Raw genomic sequence first — 21,516 nt, forward strand, 5'->3', positions numbered from 1 at the left:
AAACATTATTTTTCCTCAACAATAATTCACAACCATGACCGAAATGAAATAGAAAATATATGAGAGACAAAAAAAATAGAGGGACTAAAAAGATGAAAATGAAAAAAAAAAAAGAATCAACAATGGTTAAAGGAAAATAAAGAGATGATAATGAGAAAGAAATAAAAAAAAAAAAAGAAAGAAAGAATCAACAATGTTGTGGAAATGGAAATCAAAACATTCCCGTTGAGTGGGTTTTAATAAGTTTATCAAGAGATTTTGTGAAAAAAAAATGTCACTACCACTACTAAAATATTATTTTGAATGGAAGGGCTACGAGTTTGGACGGAATAGAAAATGAAAAACTTAAATGTTGGATTGTCAAAATAAAAGGATAAAAATATTAATTACGTTACATTTCAGAGATTAAAAAATAATTTTTACAAAATATTATTTTAAACATCTAAACTTTAAAAAAAAATCTACTTTTAAATAAAATTTTAAAATCATAAATTTAAAAAAAATTATTTTTAAACACAATTTTAAAATTATAAATTTAACCATAAATTTAATAATTTATTTTTAAATATAATTTTAAAACTATGAATTTAATAAAATTATATGTAAAAATAATACTTTTTAAAATTCAAGTATTTATTAAATCATGATTAAATTAAGCTATTTATAGATAAAAATATTAAAATACAAGTGTGCAAATATGTATTTAATCTTATATAATTCATATATTTTTGGATGAAGGTAAACCATACTTGCAATTTGAACCTTCAGTTGTGCCCGCTGCATCATTAGACGCTATCGCAGCTTTCTGGTGTGTTTTGGGTTTAATCCATAGACAAGAGCACAGATACTGAAAATTCTTAAGACAAGACTTTTAGTACGGAATCCAGTGCTTGGGCTCAATTTTTTGCATAGAAGCAACTTGGATATTAAGAAAAGGAATAAGTACTAAGCTTTTCTAGAGTGGGAATTGCAAGATCCTATCTTGTGTCAACTTAGCCGTCATGTTTCTTTCTCCAAGTATTCAAAGATAGGTGAAAAATATATATATATATATACACACACACACCAAGTTATATTGTTTAAATTTCCCAAGACAATAGTAGCAAAAGGGACATGGTAAAGTACTTAAGTCGAGTCCAGCTTATAGAATCATGCAGTTAGTGAGATTATACCCTAGATCTTCCACAATTCAGCTCAACGCCACACGTTGTAGATCTTTCCTTTCAACCTTGGTCCGCCCCTCGTATTTCTCCACCAATATTCAGAGACAACGAACCATATACATTCTAGAAAGCGACCACAACTCAAGTTAAAACAAATGGAGTCGACTTTTGTGGACATGGCTACAAGAGCAAATCTCATCTAACCAGTCCTCTAGACCAAGCAATGATGGATGGAGTCTGGGCCCAAGGTACCATCAAGTTCAATTGCGACCCCGCAGGAAAGTCCCCATCAAGAGTTCAAGGGACGCTACAATACAAATGCAAATATAGCCAGGAAGTGGAAAGGCCAAGCATCAACAGCAGTGTGCCAAAGATTAAGAACCTTAATTTGGATAAGTGTTAATATCGCATTCACGCTAAAATTTTGACAAGAAAATTACATGTTCATTGCTATACATCAAACACTCCATTATGCATCACTCAAATCCAACAAATCACCCCTAACATATTTAGTATCATTTACAAGGATAAAGAAGAATCTTTCTTTGAAATGTAAAATCATAACAAACCTAACATCTAAAATTAGAGCATTAAAAAGATACAAATCTATCAACATAGTAAAAAATATACACTAAGAAAAGGATTTTGGAAGGAATAAAGGAGGAGGAAGGAACTCTACCTGATTTCCTGCCCACTGATGGCTCAATGGCATAGGAAAAAAGCTTGATTTGCAACCAGCTGTTTAACATGGTCTTATAGCTAACAAAACAATCAAACTTCACAGTTCCCACAACATCTGGAACAGCTTGAGGCAACATATATTGATGCTCTGATGTAAGAGATCCAAAGAATTAAGGGAAGCTGCATATGTCAGCCTGCCATTTCTTTATCAACTAGAACTCGTCCACAAGGAGCTAAGCTTGGATGCAAGTTTTGCACTCTTGTAATCCTCTCTAAGCTCAATAAACCTGAAATTGACAGCCGGATCAAAGTTTATTCATCAGAGATGCAACTTTGATAATAAGAAACCTAAAGAGGGGAGGAGGGGGGGAGTGAGAGGTGGGGTGGGTCATAACTACACCACTCCTTAGTGTGTTGTTCCTTCCTAGTGTTCTGGCTGAAGACAGATTTTGAGATATTCTCCTTACCTCTATTGAATGGATATATATTCACGATTTTTGCATTTGAACAATTTTGGTCCCCCACCCCCACCCCCCCTTTTTCTCTTTTTCAGTTAACCAAAGGTAACAAGTCATGTAATAGCAAGTATTTCATGCAATATTTTTGAAATTATTTCTGTCAAAAATTTTCCTAAAGAATTGCAGTTGAAGGAATTGATTTACATTTGAGAAAACAGTCTGGAGAATGGAATGGAAGATGTATACTCACATAGCCAAACTCCTATAAGTTTGGGATTAAAGTCATAAGCTGTGACTACAAACAACCAATGCTAATACATTGAAGCAGAATATAAATATTATTAATGATACCTTTGCGCATCTTTACGGATGCTGGGGGTACCCTCAAACAAAGAGGAGAGGCTTTCAGGAGCCACAATGAATACATTTGCCATTCTGCAGACAATAATTTAGTCATTGAGCAGAGCTGATCCAAATAAATAAATATTTAAGCCTCCTCTAACTTACATGCCCAATAATTCAAATTTCTCATCAACAGAAGGAGCATTGAAACTTCGCACAAATTCTCCATACTCAGTTATGTCACGTTTCAGCCGCAGTCCTCCACTGCAGAGAGAACAGACGGTGGAAGACAAAACAAAAATGTTACAAATTCCAGGTGCCCATGGAATAATAATAATATTTATTTTAAGGAAAGGGAAATAGCCAAAGTAAGAACAACAATTGCTGCATCGTGTACTGAAGAATATTTTACATGGTAGGGAAAAAAGATCTATACCAGCACTAGAATGTTGGTAATTGCAAAAGGGGGTAATTCCTCACCAGGAAAAAATAATTACATAAGCTTCTAAAGTGTCACTTCCAGCCTTCCAAAAGCAGAAAAGAACTTAGGTAATGGCAAGCTATCTACTAAAATACAATACCCAGGAGCAGGAGCAACCCCAATATCAAATTGTTAGCACTTACATGCTTATGAGACCATCGACATAATAAATGCTACACACTGGATCCAGCCACAGTCTGGTCCGGAACTAAAACTAGAACAGTCCAAACCAGTTGTGAAGCAGATTGGAACTGGTCCAAACCAGTCATGAAGCGGATTGGAACTGGTTGGGCAGATCTGATCTGCTCCATTCTAGAGCCAAAACTCGATTTTTTTTTCTTTAAAAAAATATTGGGTTTGATAAAAAAACTAGAACCTGAACTGAGGCAGACCATGTGGCCTGGTTCCCCTCCCCTGAAACTGGAACCGGCCAGGTGGCCAGCCCTACAACAGCTTATTGAATTAAAAATGGAACTAAATGCTGTCTCCAACTTTTTATCATTCGAGTCAACAAATTCTAGATAGACAGAAGAACTTTGGGAAACACTTTCGACATGCAATCACTGAAGCTGACTTACTCTTTAGTAAAAGAGGAAAAATAAAACCATAAATGTGAACAAAGATTACCAAGGTAAAAGTTTACAGCATGGAACTTCAAAGAAAGATGAATTACCTGGGGTTAAAAGTGAATTTCTGCCAGTGATTAAGCAGTTCTTTATGTAAGCGATTTCCCTAAAAGAAATAAATAATCACATGTTAACTTTCTACTGTTCATGTAAATATCATCTGAATAAAGTTCATTTCGATATAAGAAAATAGCGACAGTCAGAAAACTGGGTCACAGATAGCCAAGCAATGAGTATAGAAGGGTCAAAAAGAATCTCAGAAGAAAAATTTTCATACCAATTCAGTGAGGAATGCTTGTTTGTTAAGACCTTCTAATGCAGTGAATGCAGCCTCAAGCACACGAGAAAGGTATGCCACCACTCTAGCCAAAAGAAGAGAAAAATGTCATTTTGCAAAGAGAATAGAAGAAAGAGATATTTTTCTTTGATAAAAGATAACATTAGTTGACATGAAAGTATGCAGTGGATATTTGAAAAACCCATTTTCATCACCCTATTCTCTGAAGGATTAGTGCTGAAATTTCAGTACTGCTCGGCTGGAAAGCAAACACATCATCAAAGAGATAGAACAACGGCTAAACAAAATGTACATATTCCACACATTTCTCACATGCTAGGAATCTGCTCATTCAGTTCAAAACAAAAGTTTATAGTTTTCGAGTTGGTTATATTCATACCTTGTGCAAGCATTCGTAGGTCTATGATCAGGATTAAAACCATCATCTGGTGATCGATAATCTGTTGCCTTTTGTTCAGCTGATAGCAATCGCTCTACCTACACAGAAGTATCACGAAGAAGAAGAAAAAGAAGAAGAAGATGATGACAATGATGATAGTAATAATAATAATAAAGAAAAGTAAATAAATGTGCAAAAGGAAATACATAATGTAAAACAGGAGAAACTGACAAAAAAAAACAATCATATGATTAATTAAAGATTTGTAATAGCCCACTAGAAGAGATCATTGAAGTAAAAGACTGTAAGTCAAGACTCAACCTCAGCCATAACAGTTTCAATGCACTGCTGAAGCCCTTTATAAGCAGCAGCCTCAGCACTGGACATAGCTGTTGCCATTTCTTCACATGAAGCCGCATGAGCACCATCCACAGGCAGTAAGAGGCGAGATATAGAATTTGCAAAATACTGCAGAAAAAAATCAAACCAAATTAAGTCTCAAGATGTTGCTCGATAATAACTCAACAACATTAGTGCAACCCAACATACTTGCTGAACTATAGCCACACTACTGCCACACCGTTGTACAGCAACCATGAAAGATCTGAAACTGCTCTCACCAGCAGCAGCAGCAGCTTCTGCCTACAAATCAACAGCAATTTCACTTAATTCAACTATTATGGGCTAATTATATTCATGTATAACAAGGTATATCTTGGACATTGAACAGATAATTAATATGCAAAGGCAGGCACATGGTTAGGTAATTACTGCAGAAGCAGCTGCTGCAGCCACCCTTCTACTAACACTTGTGCCAAGAACAAATCTTTCCCTCAAAGCTGCAGCTTCAGTCAGGCCGTCTCTAGCCCTTTCAAGACCTTCTGTTATATATTGTGCAACCTGCTTATTGGAAAAAGCTGAGTACTCACAAAAGGAGTTAGCAGATAACTGATTTCAGTTAAGCAACTCACTTGGTCTAGCAAGCAAGTGAACACTGCTTTCACATTGGCTGCAAGGATACTAGGCTGTAGAAAAACCCATTTGAAATCAATTGATAAACAAGAAATAAAATACTGATGTCCAAAAAATATATAGAGAGAGAAAGCATATTCATCTTTAAGCTCTTATCATACTAAAAATTAGGCAATTTTTTCAGTTCTTTCTTCTTTTTTTTTTTCATTCTTTCTCTGGAAAAATATAGAAGTGAATAAGACAGCTTCCATCAGACTCGAATCTAAACTAAACCTCATTGCAGCCAACATTGTGTCTTATATGCATGCCCAATTTCTTTAGCTCATTTGTTTTGCTTTTAGTATTCAATGTTGTATCTGTTTCAAGGCATCTACAACCTCAACAAACACTAAGGGCAGAGTACATAAATTTCCACCAGTGGCAAGTAAATGAGCTTCAGAACCTTAACTACCACAGAAAATAAAAAATAAATAAAGCTAAAACAATTCACCACTGCATGTGGTGTAAGATGAAAACGTTACTTGAGATGTAAACAGATTGCATCTTGATATTGCTTCTTCATTCCAACGCACAAATTCTGTCACAACAGTAACAGATATCTGTTGGTGGGAAGATGCTACAGAAGCTCCTTTTGATCGCCCAATTGTCCCGGTTGACTCAGAAAGGTGCTGGCTCTCAGCATGCAATTCTTCCATCTGCATGAAGCAATATAGCCTGTTGCCTTGAAACCAAAGTTTGCATTAAAAATTTGATCAAGAATAACACAATCATTGCAAACCTTTGCTTGATATAATTGTCTAAGAGAGGCCTGCTCATGTTCAGGATACTCATCCTTGTGCAAAGAAAAGAGAGATTCTGTGAGGCCTGTAACAACATTCAACAGAGGAACTTGTTGCTCTTAAAACAAAGGAAAGCAAAATAAAGTGTACAAATGTATCAAGTTAGGCTGTAGCCATATGAATTCAAATGTATCAAGCTGCTATTAAAACACTGTTCTCAGCAAGGACAAATACAAAAGGCTGTAAACACATTTCATTCAACATTAACACTGTTATCCACTCAAGAGTTTATTAAATCATGGACAAGAGTCTTCCAAAAAGGCTTAGCATATGAGTTGGCCAAATGCCCCGATTGCCACATGAGCAACTAGTGTAACAATAATCAATACACAAGAAACATGTGGTTACAAGACATTAAACAGATATACGACATGTTTTTCCACAAACGCTGCAACTTTATATCACTATTGCAGAAACTTAAATAGGGAACCAGATGGGTTAATTCATTACCCTCAACATCCAAGTCACCACATCCCACAGCTCGTAGGTCTCTAGCAAGTTCCTGAGTCTTTTCATATGCTACTGCTAGCATTCTAAGATACTGAAGCCTCAATCAAATGCAAATTGTGTTAGGACACAAATCACTTTACATTAAATAAGAAAAGAAAATTCCACTCACCAATAAAAGTCCACCTTCTTCCACAGGAGGTAAAGTCACAAGAGAAGGTTTGACTAACAATTTGTCCAAAAGGGCTGTAATTCGCTGCTCCAAAACTCGCTGCATAATCATATAGTTAGGAAACTAGTCACTGTTATGAAATCACAAACAAATTAAGAAAGTAGTATCATGCCATGTGTCCAGCAACATAAAATGCAAGTTATAAAAAAAAAATAACTGCATGCCAGAGTACCTGCACTAAAATTGACATGACATCATTAGGAGAAGGAAATACTGCCATGATTGTGGCTGCCTCTTTACGAACCGTGTCTTCTCAACCGAAAAAGAAAAGATGCATAAATATACAGTCTGAAGAATTCAACCTCTTGCAATAGTATGGAATATGGACCTGTAATTCCTTTGTACAATGAAGAAAGCCCACGAGCAACATTACTGGGACTAGCTTGAGAAACCTGATCACCAAGAACCAATCTCGCGTCTGCATCCATGACTTCCACATCAATGAACATTGGCCGTGTTGCTACATAATGTTGCATTGCACTGGTGCCCCTGTTAAACTGCAATGAAAAGGACATGAGCCACATTACTAACAGATAAACAGAAGAGGAAAGATGTAAGAAGTGAGAAAAATTTAAGCCACAAAACCACAAATAAAACAATGACAAGGTAAATTTGAGCAATCAACATTAGAAATTGATATGAAATCCCCTTTCAAGAGAGAGAGAGAGAGAGAGAGAGAGAGAGAGAGAGAAATAAAAACACCTTACATAGGACTTCAAATCACAAACAGCTATTAATCTAACTACAAATTGTGAAAATGAATGACCAATAAACCATCTCACACATGCATATTTAAATATGGAAAATAAAAAAGAGTACATAAGGGGAGGAAAAGTCTAGCATTAATCATGTAGCCATTAGTTTGGCGCTAATATCAAAAGGATTGTCTAATCACATAGGAAAAATAATCACCTGAGATAAAATTTTAGCACATTCTGCCATGGTAGACAATTCTCTTCTCTGAGATGCTGCATCAAATCGAGCCAACAACCTGTTCTCCAGTTCTACAAAAAGAAAAATAGCATTAAAAAGGTCAAAAGGTCATTACTAACATTAGAAGGAAAGAGACAAAACTAACAATAAGAGAATGTCTTTTCAGACCCAACTAAAATTTCTTCTTTTTGGCGAGCTGAAGGCAGATGCTAGTGAACTAGTATAAAGATATTCTAAACTTGGGTTAGCTAAGAACTTTCAATGTTTAACATCCAACTTACTAAGAATGTCACTATGTTGCGGATGCATTATAGTTTCACAAAAGATTAGAGTTATTGTCAAAATCATGACAAGAGACCTAGAAAATTTGCAAAGAATGTGGCTCACCATTGGAATTCCAAATATAAAATACTAAATGAAACATGGCTACAGAAATTCATTTTGTGCTTTGTTAATGAACATTTTTCCTTGCGTGAGTTGTAAACCAAATAAATATAATTTGTATAAAAAAATACTTGAGGTTTTTTACTGCTTATTATGAACGCTTGGGAGTAGAAAAATGATATTATGAAAATTACACAAGGGAAAATATTGTAGAAATGTATTAATCCCATTGCACTGTTTTTCCGCAATGTGCCCCTCAATCGTCTATTCAATCAAATGACCATCTACGAACGTTGGAAAGCGTAACAAAAATTTCGTTACAAAAAAACAACCAGGAGAGTCAAATAATACGATTGAACTTGATATTTGTCTAACAATTGTGTTTCAATTTGTGATGACTCTGGTTCTTTCTTTCCAATCCTTAAATTAGTGCAAAAAGCATGAACCCATTTTTCTATTCTATGAAAAATTGCAAAGGGAATCTAGGAGCGACCATGTCAACAAGTGTCACCAAACAAACATTTAATGCTAGACAGAGTGTACTTGATGAGACCCTAATTTGCAATTTGAATCTTTGGAGGCTCTGGATTAAGGCCAAACAAAGCCAACACGAGAATACCATCAAGTCTACCAACAAAGACTTCACAAGTCAAAGTAACATGGGTACAAATATGGATTATGATAGGTTGTAGATAAGAACTTGTGACCTTTGATTCCTTTAACCCGAGAAGGATACTGTCAAGTCTTATAGGGAAAATGCCAAGGGAATGTAAAAAGAATGTAATGGGTTAGAAATCTCTAGAAGTATTATTGCTGTTACAAATAACAACCAGCTGTTACAGCTGTTTTGTAGTACAGCTGGAGTTAGTTACTATAGCTGAGATCTATAAAATCTCAGTATATACCACATGTAAAGGCATTATGAAATTTCAATACAAAACACTACTACTTTCTCCTATTCTGAATCTTATTCTCTCCTCTCCTCTCTAATTCTTCTTCTTCTTTTTTCTCTCTAAATTTCCATATTAGAATTTCAGTTCTAACAATTGGTGTCAGTGCCTGTGCATCCTCGGATACACAGGGTAATTGTTGTTTGGTTCTGCAACTATGACCCAATCTACTGTGGTGAGTCAGGAGATGGTGAGAATCGCTGAGGTGGAAGAACAAGTGAGAATGTAGTAGGAATTAACCCAGAAAAATGGAGATGAACTCACGGAATTCAAGGAAGAAGTGAGGAAAAATTGCCAAAATACTAATGCGATTTTGGATGAATTGTGAGCTTTGATGATCGAACATGTGGCTGAGAAGGGTAAATAAGTTGGGATTTCTAGTGAAGGTGGAAGTAGATCAGAAAATTGAATACTCCAATCAGCTTCTGTGTACAATAGGGAACTACTCTCGAATCAAAAAGAGAACCAGCCTATTCTAGCTAAGGATAAAGACATCTTAGGTACTCTCCCTAATCCCTTCTGCGGTAATGAGATGACTCAAATGTTGTCCAAAGTTGAGTTAGTTACTTTTAAGGGAAAGGAGCCAAGAGCTTGGTTAAGGAAGTGTGCGAAGTATTTTGAAATTTAGAGTTCCTAATGAACAGAGGGTGCAATTAGCTAGTTTATTTTTAATGGACAAGGCTGATTCGTGATTTCATAATTGGAACAAGGATAGAGAGCATACTTGGGAGGAATTTGAGAGGGCAATATGTAATAGATTTGGAGATGATGGATTAGAGAATATAGTGGAAGGATTTATGAAATTGAGATAAGAAATTTTGTTGAAGAGTATCAAGATGAATTTGAGGATACAAGGATTAGGTCAGAGAGGTTAATGCTCAAGGTGGGGGAAACTTACTTCCTTTTTAATTTTATTGGAGGGATGAAGGATTAGATTAGATTAATGGTTAGAATGATGAAACCTGTTTCCTTGTCCCAAGGAGTAGAAGTAGCGAGATTACAGGAACAATTGTTAGACAAAGACCAAACAAACAGAGGAAACACCAGCTCTTTTAGATCCTTCAGAAATACCTACCCAAGCACTACCACCAGTAACCAAATAGCACAAACAAATCCTACAAACAACTATAACAGACCATATCAAGCACATCCATACCCACCTCGGCCACCAAACACTGACCAAAAAACTAATTTAACCGCTACTAAAGGCAGTAACACTTCTTTCATCACCAGTCCAAGTACCACAGTCATAGCAGCAGCAGTGATAGAGCCAAATTTAGACCCATTTTCCATATTGATATTTATGTTGATTTACACATTTTCTGCCTAATTTTGTGGTTTTGATCTTATTTTGCAGAAAATGGAGTAAAATGGTAATTTGGCAAAAATGGCCTTAAATCTGCCCAAAAGAGAGCAAAACTGCACAAGCATGGTTTGCCCAAACCAGAGTTGAAGCTGAAATGGAAGAGGAATAATCTGCTGTTTGACCAGACTGTTTGCCCAAACAGACTGGGCAAACGAGCCAGCAGGGCGGAAGCAGTGCGCAGGCAACAGGAAAACAGACTGTTTGCCCGAGCTGTTTGCCCAAACAACGTCGGGCAAACAGCACCAGCAATCAGGAAACCAGCAGATCTGCAGAATTTGAAGACCAAGTCAACACGAGTCTTTTTGCACTCCACTCACGTGGGACAGCTCAGAAACACCTAATTACACCTCAGCACTCTCTCCTACATATTTAGGAAGCCAAGAATCAAAAAGACACAATTGCCCTCCAAGAATTCAAGACTAAATAGGAAAAAGAGTCCATCTCATCAAGAAACCCTAAGGCAGCCTCTTCAGCTATAAAAGGGCATGCAAACCAGCAAAGAGATCATCCTTGGATCATCTTTGGATCACCACACCTGCGGCAGAACCTCACCAGTAGCTGCGCCCTTGCGCCAGCCCCTCTTTTCTTCTTCTTTTTGTTTTCTTTTCTTTTCTTTTATGTTAGTTTCAGCCATGAGTAGCTGAAACCCTTTTTCTAGTTGAAGAATAAGGTGAAACTTTGGTTGTTTATGGATTGGGAGATCTGAACCTATATGTTCTACTTTTATTCTTCAATATTTATGCAATTTCATGCTTAAAGTTATTATTGCTTTGTTGTTTTGATCAAATTGGCCATTTGATTCTTGATTGTAAGGTAATTATTTGTTAGTTTGGATAATTTTTAGTCCGTAATTGCTGGAATTATTCAAATATGAGAACACTTGGTGTAAAAACTAGGGAAATTGCATAATCTAGCAATATCGCTAAGCTTTTGGGTAGCTAGAATTAGGTCTCTCTATCTCTTAATGCAATTGACAGTTGTTTGTTGCCTATGGTCCAAGGACGTTCCTTGGCAATTTGTTGATTAGTGATTAATTAGAGGACGTTCCCTAATTAATCTAAGCTTAAGGAGGGATTTGGTTGGTGAGAAGCGTCTTCCACCTCCATAACTAATTTATTAAATCTAATGAAAGAACCTTTGTGTCAATGATCAATCCCAACAACTAAAGTGAATCCAATTCTTCAACTAGGTTTTTCCCATTATTGATTTCTCTTTATTCTTTACTTTACTTGCTTGCTTTCAATTCTAGTTTAACTCAACAATCTCAAAACCCCCTTTTTTTTATTGTCTTTTTATTTACTTGGTCTTGACAAGAAAAGTAAGTATCAATTCCCTGTGGATTCGATCCTTTTGCCACTATCTACAGTTGTAAAATTGTTGATAACCAAAAAGGTTATTTTTGACCGGCCTCGACAACCGCGAGTCAAAAATTGGCGCCGTTGCCGGGGAGTTGATTTAACTTATTTGTTTTTCTTTCACGACCAGATCTGAACTCAAGAAATTGATTCATGGCTAAGGTAAGAACATCTGCTATCCCTTTTCAGCTTTCTGAACTAACATCTTTTATGAAAGATTTCGCCGTAGGACTAGTTCAACAGGCTCAACAATTTCAGCCACCAAGGCCATGTAGGATCTGTGGATATGTGGGACACCTAACTTCCCAATGTCCTACACTTTATGAGGATGATCAACCAGTTCATGCATTTGGAGGATTCTATGGACAGCCTAGACATGATCCCTACATGGACACCTACAATCCATGTTGGAGGGACCATCAGAACTATGGCTATGATTGGACTGACAACTACCAAAACTATCAAAACTATCAAAACTATCAAGCCCAAGCAACACCTCAAAGTTGCAATCTTGCTGAGGTAATGAAGACTTTGCAAAGTATCCAACAGCAAATGGGTCAAATGAACACCGAATTGAATGCACACATATTAAGAAGAGAGGAAGAGGTTCAAGATGTCAAGGCTGATGATGAAAGTTCCCAAGAAACAGAACAAGCTGTTGAGTATGCTGCACAAATCTCCACTGCACTTGAAGCTGAATCAGCTGCTGAATTTGCTTCATCTGTTACTTTATTTGGTGCACAAAACACTGCAGTACTTGCTGCTATACCTGCTGAAACTTCCACAATTACACCAGCAATTGGTGAACCTGCTGTCAAAAAATCAATAAGTGCGGAATCTGCCACCATTGCATCCCTTGTTGCTGTCCAAACACCAGCAACCTCAGAAATTAACACAACTGAACCAGAAGTTGTCGCACTTGCTGAACCAGCAACATACACCACTGAAACAGCACAGCCTGCTTCCTTTGCTGCTGTCCAAAAAACAGAATTTGCTGCTGTCCAAGTTGCTGAAAACAGAGACAGCAACTGCTGTCAAACTGCCACAACCATTGCAGCCCGCAAATCAGCACCAGCCGAAGTACCTATTACATCCCCTGCTGCTATCCATAAACCAGCAACTTCTGAAAGTGCCCCAACTGAACCAGAACCTGTTGATGGTTTAGATATAATTGATTGTTTGAGTCAAGAAATTTTTGATATAAATCAAAATGATATGCTAACCGATGATTTTTGTAGGGAGGACAGCCAAGAAGATGAAAGAAGTCAAAAAGAGCTGAAATGGACAGCAATGGACTGCTGCCTACAGCAAACAGACTGGGCAAACAAGCACACAGAAGACAGAACAGGCAGACTGCTGTCTGCCCAAACAGCCAGCAAGGGCAGAACAGGCAAGCCTTTGTTTGCCCAAACAGTTTCAGCAGCCAACTAAGACAGAATGCAGACTGCCCAAGTCCATCCAGCAAGAAAAACTCAGTTTGCCCACACCAGTTGCCCAAACAGCAAAAACAGAACACTGTTCACCTAGAAAAACAGCAGAAAAGCAGCCAGCAAAGGAGCATGAGGAAAGTCGTTGTTTGCCCAAACAGCAGAGAGAAGGAGAATCCAGCTTTTCCAAACAGCAAGTCAAGGCAGAAGCTTGTTTGCCCAAACAAGCTATGCAGATTGTACAAGAAGATTGATGTCTGCCCAAACAGCAAGTCAAGGCAGAATCCTGTTTGCCCACACAGCAAGAGAAGGCAGAATCTTGTTTGCCCGAACAAGGGATCTCCATACAGCAACTCTTGGAATATGCAGAAAATGAGAATCACCTCCATGAACATTCATTCCATGCCAAAAGGAGGCTAAAACCCCCTATGATGGAAGTGGTGGAAGAGATTCCACTAAATCATCCTCCTTAGAAACAAAGCTTGTTTAAAAAATAAATAAATAAATAAATAAATAAAAACAGAGATATGCGACTGTTTGCCCAAATAGCCAGGGCAAACAAACCCAGAAGTGCAGGAACCAGTGCCTTAACCCATCTCCAAATTTCAGTTCTTTTGCAGGTTGTAGACTGCTTGGCCAACCTATTTGCTCACACAAGCTGGGCAAACAGCAGAGATGACTAAGAAAAAGGTTGACATACTGTCTGCCCACACAAGCTGGACAAACAACCAGCAGATAGACCGGCAGGCCTACCAACCAGCAGGCCAGCCACCAGTGCAGCACATTCTGCCACCTGCACGCAGAGACACCTAGTTTGGCCAGCTGTTTGCCCAAACAGCCTGGGCAAACAACCACACCAGGGAAGTACCAGTTTTTCTTTTTGAACTTTAATTTTTCCATACATTGAGGACAATGCATGAGTTAGGTGTGGGGGTGCATATCTCTGAATTTTGATGCTTCATGCATTCTTTTTAATTTCTTTTTATTTCTTTTATGCTTTAATTTTAATTAGCACACATTTGGTAAATTTTTTCAATTTTTGCTTTAAATTCACACTCACACACACACATTCACATAGCCACAGTTTTTCTGTTTTGGTATGCTCTACTCAAACACATAGGCTATGTTGAATGAGTTTTCTTTCCATGACCCCATTGACGTGATAACTCTTTAAACCTAAGTTGAATCACTTGTAGTGAGTTGTATTCATTTTTGGGAATTTCCTTTTGAATTGAATCTTTAAGCTTGCCATGGTGAAAAATATATTGATGACCCTCAATTGAAGAGAATGAATTGAAAATTGTGTGAATAAACTTAACATGACTTAATTTAGCAATTGGTGTTGATTTGCCCAAATCATTGAGAGAAAGAAAATTCAGCAAAGGCAAAATCCTCAAAAGCACAAATTAAAAACTGTTCCAATGGTCAAAAGATTATGAACAGAGCTAGTAGCCACTTGGACAGGTGACCAACTGAAAAATATATACCTTCACATCAAAAATAGGTTGGTGACCTTGCCAAGCAAGATCTAAAGTACAAAAGCCTGAATAAAATACTTCAAGGTAAGAGCAAGTCACTCCGAAAGCTAGAAAAAGTCTTAATTGAACAAATAATATGTGCATGTCTCTCTTGAGGAAAATAAATCCTAACCATGGTAGGTAAAAAGAGACAAGGAAAAGAGGAAAGTAACCTTGGTGCATACACTTTTCACTGCAATGCTTCAAAGTAGGGGTCTAGAGTGAGAGCTAAAGTGGTAATAAGGATCAAGTAGTAAAGAAGGCTTGTTTGACTAAGTCTATTTGCTTGAGGTCAAGCAAAGGGTTAGGTGTGGGGGTATTTGATAGAGCCAAATTTAGACCCATTTTCCATATTGATATTTATGTTGATTTACACATTTTCTGCCTAATTTTGTGGTTTTGATCTTATTTTGCAGAAAATGGAGTAAAATGGTAATTTGGCAAAAATGGCCTTAAATCTGCCCAAAAGAGAGCAAAACTGCACAAGCATGGTTTGCCCAAATTGTTTGCCCAAACCAGAGTTGAAGCTGAAATGGAAGAGGAATAATCTGCTGTTTGACCAGACTGTTTGCCCAAACAGATTGGGCAAACGAGCCAGCAGGGCGAAAGCAGTGCGCAGGCAACAGGGAAAACAGACTGTTTGCCCGAGCTATTTGCCTAAACAACGTCGGGCAAACAGCACCAACAGATCTGCAGAATTTGAAGACCAAGTCAACACGAGTCTTTTTGCACTCCACTCATGTGGGACAGCTCAGAAACACCTAATTACACCTCAGCACTCTCTCCTACATATTTAGGAAGCCAAGAATCAAAAAGACACAATTGTCCTCCAAGAATTCAAGACTAAATAGGAAAAAGAGTCCATCTCATCAAGAAACCCTAAGGCAGCCTCTTCAGCTATAAAAGGGCATGCAAACCAGCAAAGAGATCATCCTTGGATCATCTTTGGATCACCACACCTGCGGCAGAACCTCACCAGTAGCTTCGCCCTTGCGCCAGCCCCTCTTTTCTTCTTCTTTTTGTTTTCTTTTCTTTTCTTTTATGTTAGTTTCAGCCATGAGTGGCTGAAACCCTTTTTCTAGTTGAAGAATAAGGTGAAACTTTGGTTGTTTATGGATTGGGAGATCTAAACCTATATGTTCTTCTTTTATTCTTCAATATTTATGCAATTTCATGCTTAAAGTTATTATTGCTTTGTTGTTTTGATCAAATTGGCCACTTGATTCTTGATTGCAAGGTAATTATTTGTTAGTTTGGATAATTTTTAGTCCGTAAATGCTGGAATTATTCAAACATGAGAACACTTGGTGTAAAAACTAGGGAAATTGCATAATCTAGCAATATCGCCAAGCTTTTGGGTAGCTAGAATTAGGTCTCTCTATCTCTTAATGCAATTGACAATTGTTGGTTGCCTATGGCCCAAGGACGTTCCTTGGCAATTTGTTGATTAGTGATTAATTAGAGGACGTTCCCTAATTAATCTAAGCTTAAGGAGGGATTTGATTGGTGAAAAGCGTATTCCACCTCCATAACTAATTTATTGAATCTAATGAAAGAACCTTTGTGTCGATGATCAATCCCAACAACTAAAGTGAATCCAATTATTCAACTAGGTTTTTCCCATTATTGATTTCTCTTTACTTTATTCTTTACTTTACTTGCTTGCTTTCAATTCTAGTTTAACTCAACAATCACAAAACCCCCTTTTTTTATTGTCTTTTTATTTACTTGGTCTTGACAAGAAAAATAAGTAAGTATCAATTCCCTGTGGATTCGATCCTTTTGCCACTATCTACAGTTGTAAAATTGTTGATAACCAAAAAGGTTATTTTTGACCGGCCTCGACAACCGCGAGTCAAGCAGCCTCTAAAAACTCACCTTCTAAAAATTCAATTCAAACCTTGTTATAGATGTGGAAATAAATATTTTCCTGGACATCAATGTAAAACCAAAACCTTAGATGCTATTTGCACAGGAGATAAAGAGGAGGATAGGATGGAAGATGAATGGTATGAAGTTCAGGGAAATGAATTGGAGAATGACATGGCTGATGCTACACTATCCGTACATGCTCTTGAAGGGACCTATGGGGTGGATACAATTAGAATTTTGGGCTTTCATGGAGACATACAGCTGGTCATTTTAATTGATAGTGGTAGCACCACTAGCTTTATAGATAAAAAGTAGTTCAGGAATTAAAGTTGGGGTTAGTGGCTATAGTTCCTACTGCTGTGACAGTGGTAGATGGTGGGAAATTATGTTGTGACCACAAGTGTCCAGGATTGAAATGGAGAATGCGAGGGCATGAATTTAAATTTTACTTGAGGATGTTGGAGTTAGGGGGGTTTGATATGATTTTAGGGGTTGATTGGCTTAAAATTCATAACCCTGTGCTGCTTGACTTTGAAGTTTCATCCATCACTATCACCAAACAACAGAAACCCTTACTATTATTGGGTATTGGTGAGGAATCCCTCCAATCTGGGTTGTAGTACTCTATAAACTGTTGCACAAAAAGAGGGTGGATCTTCAAACTTCTATATTTTGTAATTGGCATATTGCCCCAAAAGAAGATTGTGAGCTTCAGGAGGAAGTTTCTGCTACTTTCACTACACTTGCTGAGGAAAAGAAGGAATTTACAGCAATTATTGCAGCAATCTGCAATCCTAAGTCATTTTTTAAGAGCTTCAAGGGTGTCCATCTTATAGAAGTCATAACCATGCTATAGATATCTCCTTCCTACTCAGTTTATTACTGATCAATTTCCTCAAGGGTTGCATAGATATCTTTCTTGAGGACAAGAAAGTTCTCAAACAGGGGGATATTGTCACGTATTTATAGGGAAAATGCTAAGGGAATGTAAAAAGAATGTAATGGGTTAGAAATCTCTAGAAGTATTATTGCTGTTACAAATAACAACCAGCTGTTACAGCTGTTTTGTACAGCCAGCTGTTTTGTAGTACAGCTGGAGTTAGTTATTATAGCTGAGATCTATAAAATCTCAGTATATCCCACATGTAAAGGCATTATGAAATTTCAATACAGAACACTACTGCTTTCTCCTATTCTGAATCTTATCCTCTCCTCTCCTCTCTAATTCTTCTTCTTTCCATTCTTCTCTCTAAATTTCCCTGTTAGAACTTCAGTTCTAACAGATACATGGGCTTCTTAATTACCACCAATTAACATCAATTAATATTTTCCAAAATTTTCACTTACAATTACCAGGAAAAAATCCATTTTTTAATTTAGTCATTATATGTGTTCCTTCTGTTTACATGTAAGTTTTTCCCCCCTATCACAACCCATTTTAATATTCCTACCAATTATGTAGTGCATATGCTCCATATAATTTTATTAATAGAAACCATCTGAGACCAGAATTATGGGAAAATTGGCCTTCTACTGTCTGGTTCAATTCAGGTCATTCCTCCTCCCCTTCCCCCCAACCCAAAAAAAAAACTGGAACTAGCTCATCCTAGTCTAAAGTCTAAACCTTCCATACCATAAGGCTTTACTAATTATGTCTAACAATATGCCTAAGGAAAATATAAGATGCAAGCAATCAAGAATAATTTGGAGGCTTCCAACATTTATGTTGATAAAATCATACCATTGCAGTAGTCCTGAAGATTAGCAACTGCAACTTCTAATCCTCTGCTAGCAGTTGCATTTCCCATAACTGATGGAACAGATATGCCTTGTCTTCCCATATCTTCCTCAGCAAAGTTACCTAAAGTCCACAATAAAGTTATGATAATTCGTATGGCTTCAAACATCATGGAAATAGATAATGCATAAATGTGTAATCTTGAAACAAATTAACTAAACGTAATATAATTAAGCAAAACTCTCTTACTCCCTAAGAGTTCATCACTCTTGTATCTACTAGGAAGCAAAGATTTTTTATAACTAAGTTAAATATTCTGTTGTTATTTGCTTGCTCAATCAGAGTAAATGTCCTAAAATTGCTAGACTGCTAATTAAGCAAAATAAACACCCAATAAAAATATTCATAAAAGAATAATTCATGAACATTTAAAAAAACAATATGGCTCTTTAGGAAGTAGCCCAAGGAAAAGTTCCATTTGATTTGCCTTGACATTGTAGATTTGCCTTTATATTTATTGGTTACAGGAAAAGAAAAAAGGATAACAGACAGAGAAGGGACCATGAAATTGGAAGTACATGAATGAAGGCAAATGATTCGAAAATGGTAATGAAAATAAAAGGGCTAACTTGCAAAAGTTAAGTGTTCAAAGCTTATTTAGAGCTCAGTTGAAAGGACCTCACTAACTGAACAAAAGAAGAGAGAGAGAGAGAATACAAAACCAAGGTACAATAATTTTAGTGCAACAATCATCCTGGTCAAACACATGGATAAAAAGTTGAGACAACAGAATTTTGCAATTACAGAGTTTTAAGAGGAAGTATTATCATCTTACGTAATTTCTGTGCAATTGAAGCAGCCTCAGCAACACGGCTGTCATCTGAAAACAAAGGCGAAAGTTCCATTAAATCACCTGGGCTACCATTAAACTCCATCAGGTACTGCAGGAATTAATATTAACAAGGCGTTAGAACATTAGAAACCAAGCAAAATAAAACAAAACAAATTGACTGAGAGAGTACCTTAATGAGGTCTATCGTTTGGCTGGCAGTTTCCCTCTGAGCATCTGCACTCTAACAGGCACAAAGAGCTGTTGATATAACTAAAAAATTGGAACCAAAGCAAAGAATAATCAATCCTTTCACAAACTTTACTTGCAAATGATCTCCTATTTTTGCAGCAGTCTGTCCAACACTTGAAATGCGTGAGTCCAACCTTGCAAAGCTACCAAACAATCCATCCACACCTTGTTCCAACTGAGATAAAAATTAGAAATTGACATCAATTACCAAGCATTATTATCAGACAGTTGCGGTTAAATTGACAAGGTCTCTAAGAGACATAAGAAACCAATGTTTTCTTGCTTCTTTCAGAGATAGAATTTTCTCTTTTGGCTCTCCATTACTTCAATACAGTTTCCAAAATGATTAAAGTAATGCATAAAGGCAATTTACAAACCTCAGCCAGTGTTTTGCGGTGCTTAGAATCTTGGGCAGAAACATCTTTCCTCAGATTGGAGAGCTTTCCATCAATCTTGAAACCGAAAAGGAAACCCAATCAAAAGATACTAATGACCTTGTATATTGCATAACAACACTTCCAAATCCCTACCTGTTTTCGAAGATCAATTAACTCACTGCAAGAGTCCCTGAATAGAGACAGGAGAGCATCTACTTCTGGAAATAAAGCGGACTGCCCTTGTGCAAGTTTTGCTACATCAGAGGAGGCTCTTGCATGCCCATTTGCTAAGATATCACTCCCACCAATGTTCCGATGCCCCTCTGCTGAATCTGCTTCTTCTTCTTGAAAAGACGGAAGTAATTCATTTACCAAGTTCCCAAATAATGCATCAAATGAAAACTCACCCTACAAATTAAATTCAGATATACCAGTTCAGTTAGCTGTGTGAAAAAAAAAAATCTAAATAGAGAGTGACATCCGATAAGCAAATGTAAATCCTTCCGAGTTCCTTACCTTAAAGTCATCTATATCCAGAATCAACGCTGATGGAGATTTCGGAACTCTACTATCACTCTTCACACTCTTTTTCATCTGGTTCACGTGATATATGCAATATGTCATTATAATATAGCTTACAAAATCGTTCTCGGAATATAAAATTTGGAAGGTTCAGAATAATAGGAAATTTAAAGAGAAAGAGATGAAAAAATAGATAGAAAATAAGCGCAAAGGGACATGCACTATTTTCTCTAAATAAATATATGATAGTAAGCTGCTGATAATTCTTGTCCCGGGGAAAAACATGCAACATAAAATTTAATTTCCCTTGGTTTCTCAGCAACCAAACTACAAAACAATTGAGCTTTCTATCCTTTCCTCACCTTCAATTACAGCTCAACCAGTAGCTACAATCAATCAATGGCGTCTTGAAGTACTAGAATACGCATCCGGTAAACAGAGTTCAGCTATCTAACTCGAAGCAAAAACAAAGTAAATCTGCGAAATTGAATGAAAGGAGCAAAACATATGTTGCTTCAGATCATGCTGAGAGAGGATAAGGGGGCGGGAAATGGTACCTCTACGGCGGTTCGGTGACCGAGAAACAATGGCGGAGAAGATAGCCAGGGAGTCTGCCTCTTTCTCCTACGCTTCGGTTGGAGAGAGAGAGAGAGAGAGGGGGGAGACTGTTCTTCGCTGAAAACTACAATGAAAACAAATTTTAGTTTACGCTTTTAGCCTCTTGGCTCCAGAAGATACGAACGATAACGGATAGGATAATTTTGGAATTTTAAATGTCCACCGCATTAAGCTGAACATACTCTCATCCTTTTGGTGCGGATGCTTCTGTTTGTTCATGTTCGCAAAACGTCCGGCCCACAAAGGAAAAAATATCTCAAATTCAATTTTATATTATACTAGTGAATATATATTGCACGTTATTAATATTCAGTTATATATATATAATTTTTTATATAGAAAATTTTTTAAATAATTATTAATATTATAAATAATAAAAAAACATAATTAATAAAAAACATAATTAATAAAATATTAATATTAATATAAAATAATATAGAATCTTAATCAATTTAAAC

General features: G+C 36.8%; 1 protein-coding gene across 6 annotated transcripts; it reads right to left on the bottom strand.

Moving 5' to 3' along the window:
- Positions 1 to 1,042: 1,042 nt before the first annotated feature.
- Positions 1,043 to 21,153, bottom strand: LOC110615474 (exocyst complex component SEC10b). Of its 6 annotated transcripts, XR_006350701.1 has the most exons (27): positions 20,998 to 21,149; positions 20,803 to 20,855; positions 20,435 to 20,512; positions 20,072 to 20,326; positions 19,919 to 19,993; positions 19,615 to 19,716; positions 19,483 to 19,533; positions 19,296 to 19,401; positions 18,464 to 18,583; positions 7,831 to 7,922; positions 7,247 to 7,415; positions 7,091 to 7,167; positions 6,859 to 6,957; positions 6,690 to 6,780; positions 6,179 to 6,264; positions 5,922 to 6,095; positions 5,400 to 5,453; positions 5,200 to 5,328; positions 4,978 to 5,070; positions 4,750 to 4,896; positions 4,429 to 4,526; positions 4,029 to 4,113; positions 3,799 to 3,857; positions 2,810 to 2,908; positions 2,654 to 2,737; positions 1,843 to 2,131; positions 1,043 to 1,470 (listed from the first exon to the last, which is right to left on the bottom strand). XR_006350701.1 is itself a non-coding variant. In XM_021757321.2 (26 exons), the coding sequence occupies exons 3-26, from the start codon at positions 20,510 to 20,512 to the stop codon at positions 2,053 to 2,055; spliced, it is 2,502 nt and encodes an 833-aa protein (XP_021613013.1). In that variant the 5' UTR covers positions 20,803 to 20,890; positions 20,998 to 21,153; the 3' UTR covers positions 1,586 to 2,052. The 6 variants fall into 6 exon arrangements, 5 of the variants coding, with proteins under 5 accessions (XP_021613013.1, XP_021613012.1, XP_043812607.1 ...); XM_021757321.2 differs by lacking the exon at positions 1,043 to 1,470 and having other exon boundaries at positions 1,586 to 2,131; positions 20,803 to 20,890; positions 20,998 to 21,153; XM_021757320.2 differs by lacking the exon at positions 1,043 to 1,470 and having other exon boundaries at positions 1,586 to 2,131.
- Positions 21,154 to 21,516: the final 363 nt, after the last annotated feature.

Source organism: Manihot esculenta, chromosome 5 (assembly GCF_001659605.2).
Source record: "Manihot esculenta cultivar AM560-2 chromosome 5, M.esculenta_v8, whole genome shotgun sequence".
In the NCBI taxonomy this organism is placed as follows: domain Eukaryota; kingdom Viridiplantae; phylum Streptophyta; class Magnoliopsida; order Malpighiales; family Euphorbiaceae; genus Manihot; species Manihot esculenta.

Coding starts and splice junctions, on each gene's coding strand:
- LOC110615474 (XM_021757321.2), bottom strand. CDS start 20,512: ATGAAAAAGAGTGTGAAGAGTGATAGTAGAGTTCCGAAATCTCCATCA. Junction 19,994..20,071: donor TAATTGATCTTCGAAAACAG/GTAGGGATTTGG, acceptor TTCGGTTTCAAG/ATTGATGGAAAGCTCTCCAA. Junction 3,858..4,028: donor AAGCATTCCTCACTGAATTG/GTATGAAAATTT, acceptor TATTTCTTTTAG/GGAAATCGCTTACATAAAGA.